The following is a 27,883-nucleotide window of genomic DNA, read 5'->3' on the forward strand; positions in this document are numbered from 1 at the left end:
AGAGATGGTGCCCAGTGCTCAGATCTGGGACCCTCAGGCCATTACCATGGTGCTCTTTATCATCCTCAGGTCACTTCTGGGGTCTGGTAGTGGTCTCTGGGATGAGCCTATCATGCCCCATTTTCACTGAAACTCTTTGCTTTCCTAAGAGGCAAGCAGCCTCTTCAACTTGAAGGCTCACATGCTCAGAGAAACAAAGGAGTTCAGTCATAGTGTAGAAACTTAGGAGAACTATATGAGTAACAAATAGATATGGGCACACAAAATATCATGTCCTAAGGATTACTCCCATTTTAACTCAAATGCCAAAGGACAAGCACAAGATTACTCTATAATTTGGAATCTTAGGGTTAAAAGAGAGATTAACCATCACCCACCTCCACTACATGCTTGAACCAACTCCAAAATGATCACTCAGCCACTATATCATAAGCTGTTTGAAAGTCTTCCATAAAAGGAAGGAAGGAAGGAAGAAAGAAAGGATGGAAGGAAGGAAGGAAGGAAGGAAGGAAGGAAGGAAGGAGAAGGGGAAGGGAAGGGAGGGAAGGAGGAAGGAGACAAGAGAGGAAGGGAAGGAAGGAGAAAGGAAGGAAAGGAAGGGGAAAAGACAAGACAAGTAAAAGAAAGTCTTCCGTAATGGGGAATCACTTCCTCTGGCCAGCCCCATTTGCAGGCACAGCACTTAAGTCATCTGGGAGATAGCCTGACTTGTTTTTCTATGTCTCTTTCATTTCTTATCTCCTGACTTGACCAATCCACACCGCTTAGCATGTGAAGGCCATAATGCATTCTCTCTTTTTTCTCTGCTCCTTGTCAGCAGCACCAAGGGGCGAGCCACAAATAAGTGTCCCCTCAACATCCTGGGTCACAGCCTGCAGACACAGGTGGGCTAAAGCAGCTCCTATGTGAGTTGGGAAAACCATGTCCAGGATAGAGACAAGAATGGGGCCCTCTATCCCTCTTGGTTCTAAGAGCAGCATTTCCTACTGGAGCTGAGGTGGCAGGCAGTCAAAACATAGGGAAACGATAAGAAAAGGACTCCTTCTGAGATCCTCATACCGGCACCTCCCACTTACACAGAGCTTTAAGTTGAAGAAGTGCTTCCACATTCAGCATTTAAGTCTTCTCTAAACCCACAGTGAGGTAGGCATCTTTACTCTTGTTTAATGTGTGGCATAGCAGTAAGGGTGTGGACTTAGAGGCAAAAGGAAAGTCAAATCCCAACTCCATCAGTTACTAGTTTTGAAGGAATTGGATAAATCCATACCTCCCAACTCTCAATCACCTCGTCTATAAAATGGGATAATAAAAAACAAATAGTGCTGTTGTATAGACTAAATGGGGAGGCAAGGGTGGGGGGTCAGGAGGGAGAGGTGACAACTCACATGTCGTCTGGTCAGATACTCTGTAAAGAGTAATGGTTTGTTCAAAAGGCACTCGTAGATGTCAAATTGAGATTTGGACCTAAACATATGACTTAAACTTTCCTGTCACTGTAACATGGACACCAAACATCTGGGAATTCAAATGTTTTCATTGAGATATACTAAACACTGAGCCTCCCCATGCCCACCTCACCTGTATACTGGAGCTCCAAATTACTATACTCTTGTAGGTTACTCACAGTTCCCACAGCTACATTTGCTCCCTAACACTGAGATTGCTCAGAAGACCTCTTTTTTAAAAGCTTCTGACATGAAATGTCAGATTTCACTCCAGAAAGTATAATCATTTATTTCATCAGATATAAAACTGCCTGTTCATCCCATCTTTTGATAAGTAATAAAGCCATATGTGCATATGCTTTTGACTTTGACCTTCTTTTTTGAATTGCACATCCATGTCTGTTGCTATTTTCAAAGGAGGATTGGCAACTTTATTACCAGCTTGAAATAGTTATTCCTCTATTAGCATATTAAGCCTTTGTCTATCACATATATGGCAAGTATTTTTCCTTTTTGGCATTTTTATTTGTTTGTATTTTACCACCGTTTTATAATGTTTTGATGTAAGAGGTATTTTACTTTTATGAAAATAAAATATGGCATAAATTTTCATAAGTTTTATTTCATAATTTTCACAATTTTGCATTGTTTCCTGCTATCAGTGCCACTCTTGTGAATGTAGTTTTTCTCTTGTTGCTCATGCTTTTGCTGTCACATCTTAGAACCCTTCACTAAATCCAAAATCACAAAATTTCTCCAAATTTTCTTCTAAGAGTTTAATAGTTTTAGCTCTTACATTCAATTTCAAATTGATCCATTTCATATTAATTTTATTTAAATTTAATTAATTAACATACACTGCATTATTAGTTTCAGAGGTAGAGTTTAGCGATTCATCAGTTGCACATAACACCCAGTGCTCACTACATCAAATGCCCTCCTTAATGCCCATCACCCAATTATCTCTTTCCCCCACCCACCTCCGTTCAGCAACCCTCAGTTTGTTTCCTAGAGTTAAGAGTCTCTTACAGTTTGTCAAATTAATTTTTATATACAGTGTGTGATAATCCAATTTTGGCATGTGGCTAGTGGTCCAGCACTTTTTGTTGAAATTATCTTTTCCCTCCTGTGTAATCTGCATACCCTTGTCAAAAATTAGTTAACCATAGGGACACCTGGGTGGCTCAGTTGGTTAAACAACTGTCTTTGGCTCGGGTCAGGATCCTAGGGTCCAGGGATCAAGTCTGGCATCAGGCTCCTTGCTCAGCTGGGACCCTCCTTCTCCATCTGCCCACTCTGCCTGCTGCTAGCCCTGCTTGTACTCTCTCTGTCACTCTGACAAATAAATAAAATCTTTTCTTAAAAATCTCAGTTGAGCATGGATACATGGGCTTATTTCTGGACTCTCAATTCTATTCCATTCATCTATATGCCTATCCTTGTGCCAATACCAGATTGTCTTCATTACTGTTGTTTGTAGTAAGTTTTAAAATTGGAGAATGTGAATTCTTGTTCTTGTTTTTCAAGATTGTTTTGGCTATTCTGGTTCCTTGAAATTCCATATGAATTTTAGAATCAATTTGTACCAATTTCTGCAAAGAAGTCAGCTAGGATTCTAAAAGGAATTACTTTGAATATGTAGATCTATTTGGGGACTATTACCAGGTTAACCATGTAAGACTAAGTTATTGATTTGAGATCTTCTTTCTTTCCTAATATAGGCATTTACAACAAAAGTATTCCTTCTAAGCACTGCTTTAGCTGCATCCCATAAATTTTGGTATGTTATATCTTCATTTTCATTCATCTCAAAGTATCTTCTGTTTTGGTTGTTTTTTTTTTTTTCTTTGACCCACTGGCTATTTTGTAGTGTGTTCTTTAATTTCCACAAATATGTGAATGTTCTCAAATTTTTCCAGCTATTCATTTCTAATTTTCATTCCATTGCACTTAGAGAACATATTTTGTGTTATTTTTTCCTTTTAAATTTATTAAGGTTTGTTTTATGTCCTAGCATATGGTCTATCCTAGAGAATATTCTAATGGCCCTTGAAAAGAATCTTGTCCTGTTGTTGTTGGGCAGAGTGTTTTATAGATATCTGTCAAGTATAGCTGATTATACTATTGTTCAAGACGCACCTGGGTGGCTTGCTCAGTCAACTGAGCATCCAACTCTTGGTTTTGGCTTAGGTCATGATTTCAGGGTTGCAAGATCAAGTCCCATGTCAGACTCTGCTTCAGATTCTCTACTTCTCTGTCTTCCTCTGTCCATTCCCCTGCTCTCTTCCTCTCTCTCTCAAATAAATAATAAATCTTTAAAATATATACATATAGTATTGTTCTCTATTCCCTTGTTGTTCTTCTGCTCAATTGTTCAATCCACTACTGAAAGTGTGATGTTCAATTTACCCTTTTAACCTATAAAATGTCTTCATTTATTTCTAAAAAAATTAAAGTTTATTTTTAATCTCTAAAATCTACTTTTGTGTTTAAAGACTAATGTATAGCCACTCTAGTTTTTCAGAGGTTGCTGTTTTCCCATCTTTTCATTTGCCATATTTCTTACTGAATTTTCAAAGATGTTATTGAACATTTCTTCATTTGCTGCTTGCCCTTAGGACAATTTCTATCAGTTTTAAATCCTTTTATTTTGATATTTTCACAACCTTCACTGGGGAGTGGGTCATTGGACCTCCTCACATTGTCATGCCAAAAGTCGATTGCCTACCATTATATTTTTAAATTTCATGATCTTATTTTTCACCCAAAAGGAAATTTTCTTAATAGAGGAGCACTCTCTTTTGACAGAGGCAATATCCTCCTGCTATTGGTATCATTCAATAATTTTTTAAGTTTTCTTTCTTTATATAAAGTGTTTTGCATAAAAGGATTATTCACCTTAATACTTGGAATGATACTCTTCTTTTAGACTTCTTCTAGTCTATTCAAAACACTACTTTAATCTGTCTATTCATTTTCAAAGAGACAGGTTGGGGTTTACTATGGGTTTTTTCAAAGAGATGGAGTAACATTGCCAAAATGAAATGTTAATTTATTGTTAATGTATAGATATAAATTCCAAAAAAAAAATAAGGAGAGAATGAAAGAATATTCTCATAAAATGAAGGGAGACATAATTTTAAGATTGGAAAGGACATTCTAAGTCAGATAAATCAGTGAAAGAGAAACATCCTTCATATCTCAAATAATAAAAACATCAAAATATGAAGTTACCTATCTCCACACAGTGGAATTCAGTTTAAGATTAAATAAAAAATCATGTAGACAGCAATATAAAGTTATTCAAGAAAAGTAGTAGGGGCACCTGGGTGGGTCAGTGGGTTGGGCCTCTGCCTTCAACTCAGGTCATGGTCCCAGGGCTCCTGGGATTGAGCCCCATGCTGGGCTCACTGCTCAGTGGGGAGCCTGCTTCCCCCTCTCCCTCTGCCTGCCTCTCTGCCTGCTTGTGATCTCTGTCAAATAAATGAATAAAATCTTTTTTTAAAGTATATAGTAAATCACAATACTGCCTTGGAGAAAATTACTCATCACACTGTTGAGGGCCTAAGATAACTGAAACAAAAACCTCAAGGTATGTTCACCAAAATGTTACAGTTGGTTGCAAGGCAGAATTTGTGATGATGTTTGCTTTCTTTCACTTTAAATTTAAGTAAATTTAAATGTAAATGTGGTTCAGTATTACCAGAGCTTTCAGTGTAATAGGCACTGAAAAAGTATTTGATTAAAAATGGAAATTCAGGGACACCTGGGTGGCTCAGAGGGTTAAAGCCTCTGCCTTCGGCTCAGGTCATGATCCCGGGGTCCTAGGATCCAGCCCTGAATCGGGCTCTCTGCTCAGCAGGCAGAGAGCTTCCTCCTGCTTCCTCCTCTCTCTGTCTGCCTGCCTCTCTGACTACTTGTAATCTGTCAAATAAATAAATAAACAAATCTTTTTTAAAAAACGGAAATTCATAGCTAATTATTAAAACACTGTTGGTAAAATACAAATAGAAGAATAGTTGCTAAATAAATATAACCTCTTCTGCTTTTAAGGCTTTTTAACTTTTTAACTTCTAAGGCTTTTTACTGCACTTAGAATAAAATTTTAAAACCCTAACAAGGCTCTGAATGACCTGACTCCTGCTTACCTGCACAACCGTACATCTCACCACTCTCTTCACTCCAGCCCTACTGACCCATATGTAACTCCTTACATACAATGAAGTTCCAGCTCAGGTGCTTTCTACATGTAATTCTCTGTAATGCTCTTGACCCAGATTTTATAGCCTGGCCTTTTTCATCCTTCACATTGCAAATAATCCAAACACCAAAATGTGCACCATTGTTATTTATCTCCACACAATGGAATTCTAATTAACTTAATTATATGCCCTCCTTTTTATTGTTTGTTTTTATTTTTAAGATTTTGCTTTATTTCAGGTTTTTGAAAGGGAAAAATACACGTTATTTTAATCTTTGGTATGCTTGAAATGTGTTTGGTAAGAAATAAAATATGGATCTCATATTACCCCCAAAATAATAAGACAATTGTCTCAATGCCACTTATTGAATAATACAACAGTTTTCTACCACAAAAGTACTACAGCTATAATAAACTCAGTCCCACATGGTCTTTGGTCTGAATCTGAAGTTTCTTTCTGTTTGGTTGATCCATTCATTCCAGCATTGGTACCACATAGTTTTGTATACAGCCCTTTATATTTATATTTTTCAAGATTTTTCTAGCTTATTTTCACAACTACTTTGAAGTTAAACATAGATGTTTTCTTAAAAACCCTCTTCAAAGTTTTACTTCACATAGTTTAAATTTTAGATTAATTCAGTAGAATACACACCTTTGGAATATGTTTTTCCACTTACCAAGTTCCCACTACATGCTTCTTTGAAGAATTTGAAGATCTTGCCTGAATGTTAACATTTTAATACGTAGATTTATTTGCTGGTGATGTGGATGGCATTGTTTCACATTACATATAATACATATATGTATTTTATATATATATGTATAATATAAATATAACTTTTTTTAATTTACGTAATCTTTACATCAAACATGGTGCTTGAATTCATGACCCTGCAATCAAGTCACATACACTTCTGACTGGCCAGCCAGGCATCCCTTTCACAATATATTAAACTTATTTGTATTTATTATTTCTTACATATAATAATAATCATAACAATAAATATTTCTTGAGTATTTACTGCAGGCCACCAGCTCTTTATTACTTCATTTTATTCTCACTCTGACTCATTTTTCACATAAAGAAATGGAATATAAAAAGCTCAGGTAACTGGCTGGGGGGGTTAAAAGAAAGTGTCAGACCTCAGATTTAAATTGTTTTCAAATCCCATTTTATTTCTAATGTCATTTTAGTCAATTGTTAAAGGTTTCCCAGATAGATCATCCTCTCAGCAAATAATGATAATTATTCCATTTCCTTTCTAATACTTTTACTTTCCCCCGTGTCCAGTTGTATAAAATCAATTTCTTATACTGCATGCACTTGTTTTAAATATCACTTAAATCTATACAAAATCATAATATACGATATGAGTCTTTAAGCATTTCAAGAAAATTGTAAGATGGTATGATTTAAAATAAGACATGGACATTATTCCATATTGAGTATACTAGATTAGAAGTTGCTGGAATGACTGAGTTGCATAAAAATTTTCCATGTTATGCCTTTATATGTTATTACGTTGTCTTATATCCAAAAAAAATTATAAAATTTAGCCCAAGATACTTTTAATGCTAAGAAAACAGTTGATTTTGCTTATTTGGATGTCCTTATTCAATTGAGGGCATTTAATAAACATATGTTGGTGCTGATGTTTCAGACAGTTGAGGAAATGGATGGAAGCAATCACAGTGGAGTCTCTGAGTTTCTGCTCCTGGGGATCTCAGACATTCCTGAGCAGCAGCAGGTCCTGTTCTGGATGTTCCTGTCCATGTATCTGGTCACAGTGGTGGGAAATGTGCTCATCATCCTGGCCATCAGCTTTGATCCCCGCCTGCACACACCCATGTACTTCTTCCTGGCCAACCTCTCCTTCACTGACCTCTTCTTCGTCACCAATACAATCCCCAAGATGCTGGTGAGCCTCCAGTCTCAGAACAAAGCCATCTCCTATGCGGGGTGTCTGACACAGCTCTACTTCCTAGTCTCCTTGGTGGCCTTGGACAACCTCATCCTGGCCACAATGGCATATGACCGCTATGTGGCCATCTGCCGCCCCCTCCACTACACCACGGTCATGAGCCCTGGGCTCTGCATTTTGCTCCTCACCTTGTGTTGGGCACTTTCTATTTTTTATGGCCTCACCCACACCCTCCTCATGACCAGGGTGACATTCTGCGGTTCCCAGAAGATACACTACATCTTCTGTGAGATGTATGTCCTGCTGAGGCTGGCATGTTCTAACACTCAAGTCAATCACACAGTGCTGATTGCTACAGGATCTTTCATCTTCCTTGCCCCACTAGGGTTCATGATCATGTCCTATGTCTGGATTGTCAGAGCCATCCTCCGGATACCCTCAGCCTCTAGCAAGTACAAAGCCTTCTCCACCTGTGCTTCCCATTTGGCTGTAGTCTCCCTCTTCTATGGGACACTTTGTATGGTATATCTGCAGCCCCTCAAAACCTACTCCATGAAGGACTCAGTAGCCACAGTGATGTATGCTGTGGTGACCCCCATGATGAACCCTTTCATCTACAGCCTGAGGAACAAGGACATGCATGGGGCTCTGGGAAGGCTTCTCTTAGGGAAAGCCTTTCAGAGGTTGACATGAGGTAAGTTTGGAAAGGGCATTCAAGTACAGACTGGGAATTTCCTTCACCATGGGCAAAACATTACCCTCTGGGGGATACAGGAGAGTTGAGTACATTGCACCAACTCAGAATAAGCTCATATACCTGTGATGAAGAAAAGAAATGTATGCATAATCCAATGTCCACCAAACAATGGAAACCTTGGCAATAAATAAGGTCACTAACACTAATACTAAAAGTTTGCAAAATCAAATCCTTCAACTTGTCTGACACAGGACCAAAGTCCCAGCCTTATCCAGGCATTCCCAGTTAGGACCTAATCGGGTCTGTTATGTTCTCTAGCACACATCCACTCATAGTCTCTGAGCTCTGAACTTTTCTAAAGAGCCTGCTTCCTGCAAGCCTTTTATGGAAGACAACTTGCATCAATCCACTGTAGATGTCCTGGGTGATGCCACCCCTTACCTGAAGCTCTGCTGGACACAGCCCCCATTGTTTCAGTTCTGATTCATAGTCCCTCTGGACACAACCACTGATGTCCAGGCAGAAATGGCAAGAAATCCCTTTCTTTTGCTCTGGGGAGGTATTTTTCCTTTGTGCCTCAAAACAATACTATTTCTCTTGCCTTTTTCCTGCATTCCTTCTCCCTGAGAGAAGTCAGGCTGTCTTTGGAAAAGTTCATCCTGTCCTTTATTTCTGTAGTTCCTTACCTCTCATCTTCTTCATTCCCTCAAAACAAAACTCTGAAGCATATCAACATATGTTCATGACAGGAGTGGTGGTGTAAGCAGAAAAAGGGGAGCAGGAATTGTGAGACCCAAACCCTACTTAGATTCTACAATTCTGACAGAAATTTTGGTGTGTGTGTTTTTTCCAACACCACCAAGCAATTCTCTGATACCAGCTGGATATCCTATAATTCAACTCAATTCTGACACTATCTACCTGGAGATAGAATCAAATCTCACAGCGTAAGGGTTCAGCCCTATAAGACTGCCCTCACCCTACTTCAGACACCAATTGCAAGTCAAAGTTGTCACCTGTGTCTGACTGACCAGCCAATTGAAGGTTTTCAACAATCCCCTCCTTGGGATGGATTAATTTTCATGCATAGCTTATGGAACTAAGAAAAACACATTACTTAGTAGATTACTAATTATTATTCAAAAACAACCAGATGAAAGAGATCCATAGAACAAGATATGTGGGAAGGGGCATGGAGCTTCTATTCCCTCCCTGCATACACCTCTCCCTAAATCTACATGTGTCACCAACCCAGGAGCTCTCTGAAACCCATCTTTTTAGATTTTTATTGAAGCCTCTTTACATAGGTGTGATTGATTAAATCACTGGTGATTGCCCCTCTCCACAGGTGGGGATGGTGAGCAGCAGTGATAAAACTGAAACTTTAAACACTCCAATCACATGATTGGCTACCCTGGAAATTTACACTGCAATACAGCAGGGAAAGGCTAAGCATTTCAATAAATGGGGCTGGACATTTGGATATCCAAGTTGTATATCCAACTTTTGGAAGAAAAAACATCTTCTTTAAAAATTTTAGTTATTTATTTTTCAGAGAGAGAGAGAAACAACTTGAGCAGGGAGATGAGCAGAGAAAGGGGAAGAGAGAATCTCAAGCAGATTCCTCACTGAGCAAAAAGCCTGACATGGGGTCTGATCTCACAAATCTGAGATCATGACCTGAGCCAAAACCAAGAGTCAAACACCCAACCAACTGAGCCACCAGGTGTCCCTAGAGGGAGGAAAAAAAAAGTCTTGATCTCTCCCTCACCTGATATAAAAATCAAGTCTAGACTGACAGCAGATCTACATGTGAAAGGTAAAACCATGTATCTTTTAGAGAAAAATATAGAAGAATATTGGCAAAGATTTAGCAAGGATTCTTAAACAATATATAAACAATAGTAACTATAAATTAAAAACTGATAAATTGGACTATTTAAAATTAAAATATCCTGATTCACAGAACCCATCATTAGCTGAATGAAAGACAACCACAAAGTTGAAGATGTTATTACATACCTCTGACAAAGGACTTCTAAACAAAACACATAAAGAACTCCTATAAATCAACATGAAGGGGACAGAAAACCCCAATAGAAAAATGGGCACAAGACTTGAAGAGATAATCTACACAAGAGAATATACCTGCGGAGAATAACCACTAGATGCTTAACTTCCTTAGTCAGAAAAGGCATGCAAATTAAAACCACAGTAAGATACCACATACCCACAAAAAAGTTCCAATGAGAAGGATGGAAAATGCCAAGTTATGTTAAGAATGTGGAGCAACTGAGGGCACCTGGGTGGCTCAGTGTGTAAAGCTTCTGCTTTTGGCTCAGGTCATGACCTCAGGGTCCTGGAATGGAGCCCCACATTGGGCCCTCTGATCAGCGGTGAGCCTGCTTTCTCCTCTCTTTCTGCCTGCCTCTCTGCCTACTGCCTACTTGTGATCTATCTCTCTCTCTCTCTCTCTGTAAAATAAATAAATAAAATCTTAAAAAAAAAAAAAAAGAATGTGGAGCAACTGGAACTCTCACTGGCTGCTAAAGGGAGCATAGCAATGCTATGTTACAACTAGTAGGGGAAGCTGTATAGCACTATCTTCTAAACTAAATGAACACCTGCCCTGTCATCCAGACATTGCCCCCATATAGAAAGATGCCCAGGAGGAATGTGCAGCTCCGCTATTCTTAAGAGCCCAACACTGGAAGCCACAAGTGCCCATCAATGGGAGAATGGATTTCAATGGCAGTCACACAATGCAATGAGAATGAACAACCCACAACCATCTACAACAATGCGGGTAGACCTCACAATATAGAGAGTGAGAGAAGCAGACACAAAACAACCCAAAAGAGGTACTTTCATTTCAATAATTTACAAAATGGGTCAACTGATTCATACTATTAGGAGTCAGGGTCTGCTGACTTTGCAGGAACAGTCAGTAACTAAAAGAAAACCAGACAGCATCTCTCTCTACAAGGCTAGTAAGGTGTTTGTTTGTTTGTTTTTATCTGATTGCTGGTTACTCATGTTTGTTCAGTTTGTAAAAAGTCCTTCCAACATTTCACAATTAGTTCTATATCCCAAAACATCACAAACATCATGATATATTCTGGGTCCAACTGTTCTGTTATCTAGAGTCCCCATATGCCTTTCAGCTGTTGGTTCTTCTTTCAGTATCTTATTTACTTGTGTACCTGCTTATCTTTGGGTTTGTGCTCAAAATTATATTTGAAAATGGGATTGAGAAAAATAATTTGAAATCTACTTGATGTTATTTTCCTACATCAGGTAATATTTTTTTTTAGCTTCTTTTACTTAGTACTCAGAGCCACTAGCCACCTGGGATTGTCCAAATTCAGTGCTTGAGAGTTTCTGGAACTTTGATGACTCAAGGCCAGGCTGAAGCATGTGCGTGTAGCTCTTTCTTTCCTGTTAATCTAATTCCTGGAGCATGTTTTAGGATTGCAGCCCAAGGTGTTGGTTTACTCTTTGTAAATAAGACTTATTTCCCAAGACCTTTGTGTGTAGATATTAACACTGGAGCAATTATCTAGGTTCCTCCCAACAAGCTGTCTTGGGATTGCCTCCCCAGTGTCTCTCCAGAACTGAGAAACAGCCCTGATGTGGCTCCAGTTCAGTCCCTTTCTTTTTTGAGCTTAGGATACAACCATCAGTTCTCAGATCCCTCATATTCAGCAGGGCACCCACAGCCTGCCATTCTCTTTTGGACAGACTGCTTATCCAGAGGCCAATTCCTCTGCTTCCCACCTTTAGCCAAAACGACAAATCATGAAGACCTATTCAGAAATCAATGTCGTAGGGTCCTTTGTGTTCTGATTGACTCTTCATCCAATGTAGGAAGAAACTGAGGGCAGCAGAACCAGGTAACTTTAAAAGCAGCACAGAACAGTGGGTAAGGTCTTCACATCACAGACTCCATTCTCTCTCCCTTTTCTCCTTTCTTATCTTCTTTCTTCACCTTTTCTCTCTCACACAAACATAACAAACTTTGATGGTCTTCATATAATCTAATCCCCTAATATTTGAAGGTAATTGGCATCCCCTCCCATCTTTTTAGCACTCTACAGTTTTCAAAGTGCTGTCACATACTCTGTTGCATGTGATTCTCAAACCCGCAAGAAAGGCTTTGTAGTGGGATGAGGAGGCTCAGGGAGGTTCCATGCCCTCCTCATGGTTCTGCAACCAGGGAGCAACACAGGAGGTACCAAAGGACACTTTTCCAACATCAAGTTTGGAACACTTTTCCATACCACTCCTACAATCTCTGCCCTCATTGCAGAGGGGTTTGTGTCTCTAAGCCAATCTGACCACACAAATGCTCAGAACCCATTGAGTCTTACAGACTCAGAACAGCATTTCCGCACAGTGAGAATCACCAGGTGGCTGCTAAAAAGGACTTGGTTCTCAAAACAGAATCAGTATTTCCAGAAGGGGGCCAGAAAATCAGCTTTTTGTTTTAAAGTATCACAGGTGTTTCTCTGCACACTGAAGCATGGGAGACACCTGCCTTGAGGGGTAGAAAAGCAAAGATATCATGCCTTCTGGGTGTTCTCTGTCTTTCCCCAGCCCTCTTCCCTGCTTCCTCCCAGAGGGTCCTGAATCCAGACAAATGGGCTGTGTAGTTTCTGATGAGGTCTAAGGAGTTGTAAGACCTTTGTCTCCATGGCAGAAACAGAGAGGGTGGCCAGAGTGCTCAGGGTTGGAGTCACTCAGGGAGTTACCATTATGCTCATTTTCATTCTTAGGCCATTTGCTGGGGGAGGAGGCGTGGTCTTGCAGTGGTCTCTGAAATTAGCCCATTAGTTCTCATTCTCACTGAAACTCCACTGTCCTAAGAAGCAAGGAGCCCACCCCTTGCTGACCTTTTGTTTCCCAATTTTCTACTTCCTCCCCCTTCTTAGGCTAACAGAGCGAACACCTGACTTGGAACGAGGTCACAGCCTAATCCTTGCCACCAAATCACTCTGTGACCTTGGGCATATTGTTCCAACTACAACCTTCCCTTAAATATTGGTAAAATAACTTACCTCATTTATAGTGTTGAACTTTGGGTGAATTTTACAGTAGCAAATAATAAATGTGGGAAGCTGTGTATGCAAAAAGTTTCTAGAGCCTGAGCTTAGAGCTTCTCCCATATTCACTCAAATGCCAAAGGACCATCACGTGATTACTCTATAGTTTGGAATCTTAGAATTAGATCTTTTTTTTTTTAAAGATTTTATTTATTTATCAGAGAGAGAGGGGGGCAGAGAGCAAGCACAGGCAGACAGAATGGCAGGTAGAGGCAGAGGGAGAAGCAGGCTCCCTGCCGAGCAAGGAGCCCGATGTGGGACTCGATCCCAGGATGCTGGGATCATGACCTGAGCCGAAGGCAACTGCTTAGCCAACTAAGCCACCCAGGCGTCCCCTTAGAATTAGATCTTAACCATCACCCACCTCCACTAACTGCTTTCATCAGCTCTGAAATGATCACTTAGCCCACTGTATAATGCAGCCCTGTTCAAATGCCTTCTGTGTTGGGATCACTTTCCCCTGCCAGCTCTTTTCATCAACACAGCACTCAAGTCTTTTGGGAGACAGCCTGGATATTTACGTCTCTCTTTTATTTTCTAGCTTCTGACCTGACCAATCCATGTAGACCACACCAACGGGCCAGCCACAGGTGAGTCTTCCCTAGGACATCCTGGGTTATTTCCTACAGACGCAGATGGCCTGAGGGTGCTCTCTCTGTGTAGTAGGGAGAGCCAGGTGCAAGATAGAGAAGGAAGTAGGCCCTGGAGGTCTCTTTCTCCTGAGAGCAGAGTTTCTGACTTTAGGGGATTAAGAGATACTCAGAAGCTTGGGAAAATGGTAAAGAATAAGACTTCCTTTGGGACCCTCATAATAGCTCCTTCATTTACATATGGATTTAGGGTTGGAAAAGTGCTTCCTCCTCCATTTGAGTTCTTCTCTAAACCCATAGTGAGGGAGACATCATTATTCTTGTTTAATGTCTGGCAGAGCAGTTGAGGCCTGGAATTTGGAGGCAGAAACTGGTAATCAAATCCCAGCTCCATGAGTTACTGGTTGGGCAACATTGGGAAACTCATTAACCTTCTAATCCCCAAAATGGAGAAATAGAAAGTAATAGGGCTATTTGTGGAATAAATATAAGATTTAATATACATAAAATATTCAACACATTATCTAACCAAGTACTCGGTATTGGGCAGTTGTTTGCTCAAAAAAAACAGCTGTATGGGTTAACACAGACTCGAACTTCTGACTCAAAGTCTCCTTCCACTATACCACTAACACAGGATATCTGGGAATTGAACTCTCTTCATTGAGATAATGAATCCACTCATTTGCTAAACGCCAGGTTGGCCTCTCCCCTAAAACCCAGAGCTCCATATTACTGTTATGTCATAGGTTATTCATTGTCCCCACATCTACATTTGTTTATATTGCTGTTACTTCAAATTCATCATGTTCCTGACTAAATTTGCAAAACATGTCTTTGCAAAACTTTCCTTGACACACTGACTGATTTTCAAAACAACTGCATTTTTTATCTGTACCTTCATTCATTCATTAAGGTTCTTGGGCTTATGACTCCCCCATTCCTTCATCTCAAATCCACTAAATGACTAATATTCTATACAGTTCAGTTCAACCTTCATTTCTTTTTTTAATTGACATAAAGTTGACATAAAAAACCTTACTAACTTTTCCCAAAAATAGACAGCTCTCCCAATAACATTTATCCCATAATGCAACTCTGACCTGTTATCATAATAATCCACTAAATCCCACATGTACTCAGTTGTTTCTGAAGTTTCTGTCCCATTCTATCAATCTATTCAGTGCAGCACCAGCACTACACCATTTTTGAATCCTTCACGGTTGGCAGAGGAAGTGTCTCATTGTTATTCTCTTTCTCAACATTTTCTTACCTTATTTTTGTGCTTATTTTTAGATGAATTTTAGATTAGCTTTTGTTTCTTAAAAATTTGGACTTTGAATAGGTTAATAATAGAATTTTTGCCTTTGCAATATTTCAGCTTTCAGAATCAGTTTGGAATCTGGTATATCCATCCATTTATTAAATTTTTACTTTATGCCTCCCTGGAGAATTTGAAGAGCATGCCTGATTCTTTTATTATTATTATTATTATTATTATTATTATTAATATTATTATTAACATACAATGTATTATTTGTTTCAGGGGTACAGGTCTGTGATTCATCGGTCTTACACAATATACAGCATTCACCATAGCACACACCCTCCCCAATGTCTGTCACCCAGTCAACACCTCCCATGCCCCTCCACTCCAGCAATCCTCACTTTGTTTCCTGAGATTAAGAGTCTCTTATAGTTTGTCTCCCTCTCTGGTTTGGTCATTTCCTTTTTTCCTCTCTTCCCCTATGGTCCTCTGCCTTGTTTCTCAAATTCCACATATCAGTAAAATCATATTATAATTGTCTTTCTCTGATTGATTTACTTCACTTACTTCTAGTTCCATCTACATCATTGCAAATGGCAATATTTCCCCTTTTTGATGGCTGTATAATATCTCTTTATATATATACATCTTCTTTATCCATTCTTCGGTTGATGGACATCTGGGCTCTTTCCAGTTTGGCTATTGTGGACATTGCTGCTATAAACATTGGGGGGCAGGTGCCCCTTCAGATCACTACATTTGTATTTTTGGTATAAATACCTAGCCGTGCAATTCCTGGGTCGTAGCGTAGCTCTATTTTCAACTTTTTGAGAAGCCCCCATACTGTTTTCCAGAGTGGCTACACCAATTTGCATTCCCAACACAGTGTAGGAGGGCTCCCCTTTCTCCACATCCTTGCCAACATCTGTCATTTCCTGACTTGTTATTTTTAGCCATTCTGACTGGTGTGAGGTGGTATCTCACTATGATTTTGGTTTGTATTTCCCTGATGCCGAGTGATGTGGAGCACTTTTTCAAGTGTCTGTGGGCCATTTGGATGTCTTTTTTGCAGAAACGCCTGTTGAGGTTTTCTGCCCATTTCTTGATGGGATTATGTATTCCATGGGTGTTGAGTTTGATACGTTCTTTATAGATTTTGGATACTAGCCCTTTATCTGAGATGTCATTTGCAAATATCTTTTCCCATTCTGTGAGTTCTTTTGGTTTTGTTGACTGTTTCCTTTGTTGCGCAAAAACTTTTTAGCTAGATGAAGTCCCTATAGCTCATTTTTGTCCTTGCTTCCCTTGCCTTTGGCAATTCTTCTAGGAAGAAGTTGCTGTGGCTGGGCTCAAAGAGGTTGCTGCCTGTGTTTCCTCAAGGATTTTGATGGATTACTGTCTCACATTTGGTCTTTCATCAATTTTGAGTGTATTTTTGTATATGGTGTAAGGAAATAGTGCAGTTTCATTCTTCTGCATGTAGCTGTCCAATTTTCCCAATACCCTTTTGTTGAAGATACTGTCTTTTTTTCGATTGGATATTCTTTCCTGCTTTAACCATAGAGTTGAGGGTGCATTTCTGAGTTCTCTATTCTGTTCCATTGATCTATGTGTCTGTTTTTGTGCCAGTCCCATACTGTCTTGATGATTACAGCTTTGTAATAGAGCTTTAAGTCCAGAATTATGATGCCACCAGCTTTTTCTTTTTGTTCGTGCCTGATTCTTATCAACATATTAATGCATAGATCCATTTGTTGATCATGTAGATGGGATTGTTTCACGTTAGATTTTAGCCTTATTATTCCTGATTACTGTTTGCATGTGATAATAATAGGCAATATTTGTGGAGTGCTCACTGCATACAAACTCTCTGTTAAGTGGTTCATTGTTTAATTTTCTCCGCTCCTGACCTATTTTTGAAATAAAGAAATGGAGTCTTAAGGAACCCAGTTAAATGGCCTGAGAATTCACAGCTAGTAAGAGGCAGCACTCACACTTGAATTCCAGTGTCTGACAACACAGTCTTCATCACTGCAGTATATACTTATAAGAGCACCATTAGTTTTGTGACTACTCACTGTGTGATTGGTCACTTTACTGAAATCCCTTTTTATTTCTAATGGCACCTCAGCTGATCATCTTGGGTTTCCCAGATAGACCATACTATCAGCAAATAATGTTAATTTTTTTCCTTTTCCCTTACAATATTTGTCCTTATCTCCCTCCTTTGTCCATTGTACCGTATCCATTTCCTATAACACATACACCTATTTTAAAATCACTTAAATCTGTGCAATATCAAAACTATAACATACTAATCTTTAAGTACCTCAAGAATATTATAAGCTGATAGGATTTAAAATAAGGCATAGACATTATTTCTATAATATTGAGTATGTCAGATTAAAGGTCACTGGAAAAAATTGAATAAAGATTTTCCATGTTATGCTTTTGTTATTACTTCGTTGCTCACATTAAAAAATTATAAAATTTAGTCTAAGATATTTTTAATCCTAAGAAAATATTTTATTTTGTTTACCTCAATGTCCTTACTCAATACTCAATTTGTAAATGTGTGTTGGTTCTAATCTTGCAGACAATTGGGGAAATGCATAGAGATAACCAGAATGGGACCTCAGAGTTCCTCCTCCTGGGGATCTCAGAGAGTCCTAAAGAGCAGCGGATTCTGTTCTGGATGTTCCTGTCCATGTATCTGGTCACAGTGGTGGGAAATGTGCTCATCATCCTGGCCATTGCCTCTGACTCCCGCCTTACACTCCCATGTATGTATTCTTAGCCAACCTCTCTTTCACAGACCTCTTTTTTGTCACCAATACAATCCCTAAGACATTAGTAAACCTTCAGTCTCAGAATAAAGCCATCTCCTATGTGGGGTGTCTAACACAGCTCTACTTCCTGGTCTCCTTGGTGACACTGGACAACTTCATCCTGGCAACAATGGCATATGACCGCTATGTGGCCATCTGCCGCCCCCTCCACTATGTCACAGCCATGAGCCCTGGGCTCTGATTTTGCTCCTCACCTTATGTTGGTCACTTTCTGTCCTCTATCGCCTCTTCCTCACCCTCCTCATGACCAGGGTGACATTCTATGGTTCCCAGAAGATATACTACATCTTCTGTGAGATGTATGTCCTGCTGAGGCTGGCCTGTTCCAACACCCAGATCATTCACATAGTGCTGATTACCTCAGGCTGCTTCATATTCTTCACCCCCCTAGGGATCATGATCATGTCCTATGTCTGGATTGTCAAAGCCATCCTCCGAATACCCTCAGCCTCTAGCAAGTACAAAGCCTTCTCCGCCTGTGCTTCCCATTTGGCTGTGGTCTCCCTCTTCTATGGGACTCTTGGCATGGTGTATCTGCAGCCCCTCCAAACCTACTCCATGAAGGACTCAGAAGCTATAGTGATGTATGCTGTGGTGACCCCCATGATGAACCCTTTCATCTACAGCCTGAGGAACAAGGACATGCATGGGGCTCTGAGAAGACTGTTCCTAGGGAAAGCTTTCCAGAGGTTGACACAAGGTAATTAAAGGTGACGAGGGTCATTGAAGTGAAAACTGTATAACTTCATGCCCCAAAATCTTTTATTTGCCTCACTTCTACTAAAGTCACTAAGATAAAGCAATTTAAGCATGTTTCTTCCCCAAAAAAAGTCTCTAAATGTATTATTTAAATATGGTGTAATTACAGAGGAAAATGTATAGAATCATCATCATGAAAGGAAATACTGGCAGGCCTGTGATTACTGGTGGGTCAGGTGGAAAAATGGTGAAAATATGGAGGATCTAAACAGCATGATTGATGTGCTTGATCTGCAGCATTTACATTGCAGTGATTAGAAATTGAATATTTTTCTTAAGCACATATGAAACATTTGCAAGAATTATTAGGTACTAGGACACACACACACACACACACACACACAGTGTCAAAAAATATCAAGGCATAGAATCTGATCATAACTTGGTTTGAATTTTAATGACAGAAAGGCAAATAGAGAATCCCAAATTTGTGGACATAAAATGCTAGCTAACTCAAGATTAGAAATGAAGTCAATATGGAAACTTGAAAATATTTAGTTATTTTCTATATTTCCTAAATATATTTAGGATATTTGAAAATGAATAGTAATAGAGACACTGCATGTCAAAAATTGTAGGACATGGCAAACATGAAGTGTTCAGGGAAAAATTCAGTTTTAAGTGATTATATTGGTAAAAAAGAAAGCTTCATGATTACTGAGCTAAGTGTCCTCTTAGGATTCTGGAATAAATGAACAATGGAATGAGTACAGGGAACACAGAAAAAGGAGACAAGTTGAGAGTAGAAATCAATTAAACAAAATACAATAGAGAGGATCAAAAATGGTTTGGTTCTTTAAATGAAATGGACAAACTTTTGGGAGATTAATCAATCAATTAATCAAGAGATTAATCAAGAAAAGAGAAAACACAAACACTATGCTGAGAAAAAGAGGGATAAAACTTAAGATAAAACTGCAATTAGAATAGTTAAGAGTATTATTAACATCTATATGCCATCCATTTTGAACATTTGGACAAAATGAATGAATTCCTAGAAAAATATGAGTTGCAGAGCTGTCTCAAAATAAATGGAAAAACAGAAAGTCTATAACTATTAGAAGAAGTGAAGCAGTGGTTAAAGATATTCCCACAAAAAAAAAAATATCAAACCCCAACGGTTTCACAGGCAAGTTTTAGCAAGTTCTCATTCATCCAGTGTTTTCACAAATTCTTCCAGAGAATGGAAAAAGAAATAAAACTTCCCCACTCATTCTCTGAGATCAGTATCATCTGATACCAAAGCAGAAAAAGGTGCAAGAAAGAAAAATTGCAGGGGCTAATCTCATTTATGAATATAGATACAGGAATTCTAAGCAAAATACTTGTAAATTGAATCCAACAGAGTATTTTAAAAATAATAATAGTAACAAGGTTAATAATATGACTGGTTTGGATCTATCACAGGTCTATAAAGATCATCTGGTATTTTTTAAATCCATAAATGTTACTATGTTAACAGATTTTTAAAATATGGCCATCTTACTAGATACAAAGCATTAGATAAAACTCTAGACAAAAAGAATATCCCTGATAAAGCAGTAAATTTACTAAATCTCAAGGCTTGAGTACATATCTTTTTAACATTCTGTGTGATGAAATGGGAAACACAATGAAGCACTTCTGCGTCCCAAAGTACAATGGTTGTCCTGAGAGTAAGCAATTGTGTGTTCTTTGAGTTTGAACTGAATGAGCCACTCCTTGGAACACCACTTTTATTTGAAAGAATAAATTGAAATAATAAATGGTTATTCAGACTTGGGTCTCAAAAACAAATGAAATAAGCCTCTCCCTGTAAGGAAAATAATTGATGATATTCATTACCAGTAATAATATTTGAGATTTCAAGTGAATATAAGAATTTTGGAAAATTTGTATGTCATTGTAAGCTCAACAGCTTCCCAATATGTTAAGACTTTTACAATGAGACCCGTGATGAGATGTGATGAGATACACAGACAGACAGAATGACATGTCAACAACATGTAATGAAGTGCTTGAATGTTTGTTAGATATACATAACTCAGATAACTCAGTGAGCTAATATTTTCCAAGTAACCAATGCATTATGTGACAAACTCACACATGGGTAAAAGATCAATTCAAAATGCAAGATAAAACTGATGGATTTTAATGTCATAGAGGATAAAAAGTTCATTCTTATGGTATCAGATTCCACACTGTCACTGATCTCTAAGAAACTACCACTTATCAAGTTTTTATTAGTATCAAAGTAGAATATCCATAATTAACTGAAAAGACTATTAAAATACTCCTCCCTTTCCAGTTACATGTTTGTACAAGGCTGCTGTATTTTCTTCATATACTTCAAACAAAATAACATGAATGCAGATGCAGATATGAGCTATCATCTACTAAGCCAGATATGAAAACATGTTGAAAAAAGTGTAAAACAATGCTATTCTTCAAAATTTTTGTTTTGAAAAATATACTGCTTTTCATTTAAAATCCTACTTATGATAATGTGTAATGGGCACATTGTTTTTTAAATGAATTAGTGACTATTTTCAAATTCAAGAAAATAGTTCTTTTGAGAAAGAGGACAGAATGGGGGAAGGAATTGGGATAATGCTTCAGTGCCATTTATAACATTTTAAACATTTTTGGAGAGAGAAGTGACACAGTAAGGTAACAAGTTGATATCATTTAACTTCTTAAGGACTGCATCTCTATCTAAAATTATTCCCTATATTGTATTACATGTTTGAAATTATTCATGATCTTTTTTAGTTTGTAAATAATTTGAAAGTTTGAATTTGCCATTGGGTTTGATCAGATGTGGGGAAACACCTCTTTCCCTTCTAACTATATAGGAAATCTGATAATACATATCAAATTTTTAAAATAGCCAAGTTTGAAAGCCTAGAAGAAAAAATCATCAGAAGCCAGAATCAAAAAGCCATGAAGAGTTGAATTAGTAACCTCTGGGACTACTGGGAACTTTAGGGGATGGGATTTTTAACTCCCATAGATGCAGGAGTTGAAGTCTGAGGACTCATGTTGGTGGAATCTCAATGTGGACTTCCTGTAAATGAAAAATAAAAGAGCCGAGAAAGCTGTGTCTTGTTCATGAGTAGAGCCTGTAAAGTTTCCTCTCTCTGACTCAGAATCATAGCTGAAAGGGAGTCATCCACCCTCAAACATTTCATACTTTCATATCTCTCTATCCCTATATGTGTCATGTCTTAAGAAAAAATCATTAGCTTGACCTTTTACCTCAATACTTTATTTTTCAGCTCCATCTACTCTCTACCTGAGCCAATTACTCAATTTTTTTTTAACAATTACATTTTTCATTTGCAAGCAATAAACACTGTCCTTGTTTCATGGATATGCTGGTTCTAGGTAGTTTTGCCATAAGCATCTTTGTTCCAAGCATTTTCACCACAAATATTTTTGCTGCATAATTAATTGGCCATAAGGTTATTCTGCCATAAAAGATAAAATCACAAAAAATGAGGAACATTCATTTAAAAAGACATAAAACATGAAAAATTAGTAACAAAATTGAAGATTATTTTAATACAAAATATTTGAATACATTTGAAATGTACAGTGTAGATTCAGGTCAATACTGTACATGTAACTGGGGAAGCCTGGTACAGTTAAGGATCTGCCTTCAGCTCAGGTCATGATCCCAGGTCCTGTATTGGGCTCCTTCCTCGGTGGGGAACCTGCTTCTCCCTCTGTCTGCCACTCGCCCTGCTTGTACTTGCTCTTTCTCTCTGACAAATTTAGAAGAAAAAAAAAAATTTTTTAAACCCTGCACATATAACTGATTTTACTTGGGGGAATTGTACCTTGTCTCCAAAGTCTTTTACTCATAGTATACTTTTTGCTCTTTGCTTGTTCATTCATCTCACTTGGCATTGAACCTTTACTTTTTTCACTGAAACTTCTTTCTTCCTTAAAAGGAAGATCAGTTTCCAAAGAATAAGATGCATATTTGTATTGCATTTTGAAAGCTTTCTACACTCTTGTTTGTTCTTGGTATACTGTCACATGTATAGACATTGCAAAGTGTGAGTTCAAAACTCTTCACCACTGTATAGACCACTATAAAGGCTAAGACTTAAAAAAAATGGGAGAACTATATCACTGGAAAAATGAAACCCAACTGTCAACCAGTTTTTATCTTTCATAGCAAAATTGATTTACAGCCAATTAGTTATATGTCAAAAGTATTTGCAAAAATGCTTGTGGCAGATATCTACAGCAAAGAAGCTTAAAGCAAAAATACTGGACAAGCAATGTTCTACCCAGCTGTATTTCTCTGAACATATTACTATACTTACTTAAAAGTCCTGTTCTTGTGCTCAATTAGGTCTATTTCCTTGGGTATAACTTCTTCCTTTTTGTTTGTCTATTGTTTATCATTACATTTCCATAAATTTTGTGCTTTTTAATTTTTTATTTTTTCAGCGTAACAGTATTAATTATTTTTGCACCACACCCAGTGCTCCATGCAATCCGTGCCCTCTCCAATACCCATTACCTGGTTCCCCCAACCTCCCATCCCCCACCCCTTCAAAACCCTCAGGTTGTTTTTCAGAAAAATTTTGTGCTTTTGCAATGGCTGGTGGATTCTTGATATATATGTACTTGTGTTTGTAGCTGAGATTCCCTATTTAACTGTCCTTTGTCTCTGTATATCACCTGCCCAGGTTGGGGTGGAAGTTAAAATGGAAGCTTGCATTCTGCACTCTTTTCACTGACAGTTGGATCTAAATACAAATTTAACTGAGATAACAGACCTCAGCAGGTAGTCTTGTGGGCATGAGTGTCCCCTGTTTTCCCCAGATTTCACTAGCTACTAGGGGCTCTTTTCTATCTTCAACCAACCTTCTATATTTTTTCCCTCTCACCCACAGTCAAATAATCCCATCACTATTACCTGACTGGAAAGAGTTAGGCTGTTACTAATCCCACTACAGAACAATGGATCACTGTGCCAGGCAATCCTGGATGCCTTCCTACTCTAGAGTCCATCACTTCTAAGTGGAAAACACACTTCACAATGCCACAAAGTACAGCAGTATTGTGAAACACAGGGAAGTAGGAGAGCAGAGAAGCAAACCATGCCAAGAGGTAGGGACCAGGGAGGAGACATGCCCTGAAGTGGGCCTGGGAGGATAGGAAAAAAGAAGTTATGGCCACAAAAAGAGTAAAAAGGAAAATGAGGCAAAGGGTGTGGCACAAACAAAAGCACAAGACCTTTAAATAGCCTGGTACATGCGAAGTTATAGGCAGTTTGAATAATTAGACCATTGGGTGATAAAGCTGTTCAGGCAATGTCACAGGTTGGGTTCACTAGGTACTAAGATGGAGTCTGGAGTGGAAAGTGCTTATTAGAGATCAACATCCAAGAAATAACAAGGGTGGAAGCTAAACTGGGTAGATGAAGTCAAAACTGCAAGCAAGCCCTACCAAGTATTAGCCAACACAGCAGGCAGACCTGGAGTGAATACTGATCATTAGAGTTGTCCCACATCAGCCCAAAATAGACACTCTATATCCCCACCTGTCCTGGTCACCAGGTGTGGATTACCCTAGGAAAGATGTGTTTTCAGGCCAGGAGGCTCTGTGCAACTGAGGTAAATCCTCAAGGAGTTGACAGCTGGATGCTCTCTGCTGACTGCTGCACTCCCCACAGCTGGACAGCAAGTCTGTCCTTGAATGGGATGTGGGCAATGAATCTCCATTTTTTCATAGACATGCAGAGGCAATGTCACCCAGGATCCCCTATAGCCAGTTAGAGAGCCCAGATTTTATTCCATGGGCAATGAAGAGCCCATGGTAAGGGTCAAGCATGGGAGTGATGATGCTCAGCTTTTTGCTGACAGTCTAAATAACAGATGTGAAACTGGAGGTGAAGAGTTAAAAAAGAGCCAAATAAGGAGACTACCAAATTGTTCCCTTCCTAGGAAGGACCTGCACAGGGTACTAAAAGAAGTATAAGAAGTGGATAGATCAGAAAATTGCCAAACTAAAACTTGCAGGGACCCACGCCAAGACTACGTACTTTGGGGAGGTAAGTCGGGGTATCAAATACGCAAAAGCAGAACATCTTGACATCCACCCTCACTCCTTACCAGCCCGCATTCAGCTGATTAAGGGCTTCCATCTACTTTTGTTCACCAGTTTCCCCAGTAGGTAGAACACTGCCTCCTACATAATAGATGCTTGAGAAATATTTACTGAGTGAATGGATAGATGTGTGAGAGGACAAAGACCCCAGTCAACTGACACAAGATATAGCTGCTACTTCCTAATCATGTGAGTCTTCAGAAACCTTATCAAATTGGAGCATATACATTCACACAACCATCCAAGGTGGAATTCAGAACAATGAGAAGACTGACACAGTAGCACAACCTATCTCTAAGTTAACAGTGACTGAAAAATGGGCATGAACCCTCTCATACAGCAGATCCAGTGGAATAAACAACCTCCACAATCAGACATGCTACCCACTTAGCTCTGAGCCAAAATTATCTTTTAGACCTAAAAATCTCTCCGCCCCCCCAACATACATTTCAGACCTCAGCTCTGAGAATGACTAGAAATGCATATTCTGAGCACTCCCAGCCAAATATTTAAAATGCCATTTGATTAGAAATTAAAATGCCTGGGGGCACCTCGGTGGCTCAGTGCGTTAAGCCTCTGCCTTCAACTCGGGTCATGATCTCAGGGTCCTGGGATTGAGCCCCATATCAGGCTCTCTGCTCAGCAGGGAGTCTGCTTCCCCCTCTCTCTGCCTGCCTCTCTGCCTACTTGTGATCTCGATCTCTCTCTCTCTCTCTCTGTGTCAAATAAATAAATAAAATATTTTTTAAAAAAAGAAAGAAATTAAAAAGCCTATCCCCAACCTAATTAATAAATATTAAGTCCCCATTCACTTGTTTTTTAACTGGTTTCCTTGCAAAAACAAGCAATGCAAATGTGCATAAAGTTAAAAGGAGTGTGCATACATAAATGTTTATTTACGTAAACTGTTGCGAAGGATACTCAAGAAACTTAGGAGGTTCCCTCCAGGTATGTGAACAGGGACATCACAGTGAGAGAGGCATACTTTTCACTGACTACTCACTTACGCAGCTTCTATTTTGTCCATGTATATGTATTATGTATATGTAGTATATGTACTTTTTTTTTAATTGTCAAAAAAATAAATTTTCACCATCCCCTCCCATATCTGCTTTGATATCCCAGAAATTAAGGTTTGATATGTATTCTTTCAAATACTCATCCTTTCTTCCACAGATTTTCTGGCCCAAGGGTGTGTCTGTCTATATGGTATTACAGAATAAACTACTTGAAATTACCTGGTCATTGTACTAAGTCTCTCTCTTCTTTGTCCTCAGAGCTGAGTAACAGAACAGTGACCCAAACAGGTAGCCAGTGATTCTGCCAGAGCAGTTTTTGCCAGGTTGCGTGTTGTGCCACTACAACTAACATCTTACCTCCCCACACAAGCCATGGGTCTAGACCACTGCCTCTGTCCCAGTCCCCATCAGGTTTATAAAGTATTTTCTATATTCAATTTTGTTGTTTAGCAAGGATCCCCACAGTTCCTTCAGCCTTTTATCTACATGCGTATTCTATAGCATCCAGCTCTGCGAGTATGCAGAGAGGATGGGCCAACTTCTCCTGGTAATAAAAGCAACATCTGTCTGGTTCTCCTTGAATCAGGACCCAGCAAAACCTGGAGCGTGTTGAAGGAGGGATGACGCAGCGCTTTCGTTTTTATCCACAAACCACTCTAGACGCTGGGCCTTATACAGTTTCCCTGCTTTGGGCCTACGACCTTTCCAAGGATTGATAAAACACTGAGTGGTCAAAAAAAAAAAAAAAGCCCCCCTTGGCATCAAGGAGAAAAATTAAATTACTAAATATTTATCTCAAGGTCTACAAAACCTAACACATCAACTTGGCGACAACTCATGTCTTCCAGAGTCACCTACCAGTTACGTTTACCGTGGAGCATGGTGCATTTTAGTGATCGATTTTGCGTGGGGTTAGGCCTCCCGTACTGGGCGTCTACCGGGCCCTTGGGGGATTCCGGCAGGAGGTGACTCCCGCAAGCAGAGCTCAGCGGGGAGGACAGAGGCTGCATACGGTGGTCTCCTCCACCACCACCACCCTGGCCTCCATTAAGGACTCCAACCCAGAGTCCCCTCACCCAGTCAGAGCATCCAGATCTCAAGTCCAAGTAGACTTCTCTTCCTCACCCCCCGCCATGTTCTGGCGAACTGCTGAACGCCCCCAACCCGACCTCGGGACCAGCTGTCTCCAGAAGCTGGTCTGGCCCTACTTCCCGCGGACTTCACTCGGACAGTGGTACAAAGCGATAAAACCGTTCTTCAGTGTACCGGGTCCAACACGTAACTCCTGCCTGAGAGCTACCGAGAACCTCCCTGCCTCCTCCAAGGAGAGGACAGCAATTGCAGGCGCAACAGCCAATGGGAAGCCCTGGGAGTGGACCTCCTGTTTGATTAGCCACTGGAAGCAGAGGAGCTGGCCAAACCCAATGGGGAGTTGAGAAAGGCGAGACTTCCGCGGAAGAGGCTAATGAAGAGCTCCGGAAAGTCGCTGCTCAAGCAAACCTTTGGTGGCGGCCTGATGGAGATGGGAAGCGTCTTTATGAGAAACAAAACCTGTTTCAACCTTCCCAGCGATCCCCAGGTTTTAAGAAAAGATCCTGCCGACCCTCCCCTCCCACCTGGAAGCAAAATAGTCTGGGCCCTCTTGAAAACTAAGTAATTCTTTCTCAGGACTGCCAGGCGTGGGCTCCCACTGGGCAGGCTCTCTATTCTGTTAAAGCATTTGATGCAGGGCTCTAAATAAAACACTAGAAAATTAAGTTCAGGATTAAAGTAAGAGAGTAATGCGCAATTACAGGGATCAATCAGATCATTAGAAAAACAATGGTAGTTGATAAAATTTTTAACATCAATTACCGAGTTTTAAAAAAAATGAAATTCTCAGTAAACTAGGAATTCAAGGAACAATTTAACAGACTCAGAA

General features: G+C 39.3%; 1 protein-coding gene and 1 pseudogene across 1 annotated transcript; both read left to right on the top strand.

The window, feature by feature from the left end:
- Nucleotides 1–7,274: 7,274 nt before the first annotated feature.
- On the top strand, nucleotides 7,275–8,264 carry LOC116577449 (olfactory receptor 1D2-like). Its single transcript, XM_032320653.1, has one exon. It carries the CDS (start codon nucleotides 7,290–7,292, stop codon nucleotides 8,262–8,264), a length of 975 nt encoding a protein of 324 aa, XP_032176544.1. The 5' UTR covers nucleotides 7,275–7,289.
- A 9,556-nt stretch (nucleotides 8,265–17,820) lies between these two features.
- On the top strand, nucleotides 17,821–18,808 carry LOC116577448 (annotated as a pseudogene).
- Nucleotides 18,809–27,883: the final 9,075 nt, after the last annotated feature.

Source organism: Mustela erminea, chromosome 18, assembly GCF_009829155.1.
Source record: "Mustela erminea isolate mMusErm1 chromosome 18, mMusErm1.Pri, whole genome shotgun sequence".
NCBI lineage: Eukaryota > Metazoa > Chordata > Mammalia > Carnivora > Mustelidae > Mustela > Mustela erminea.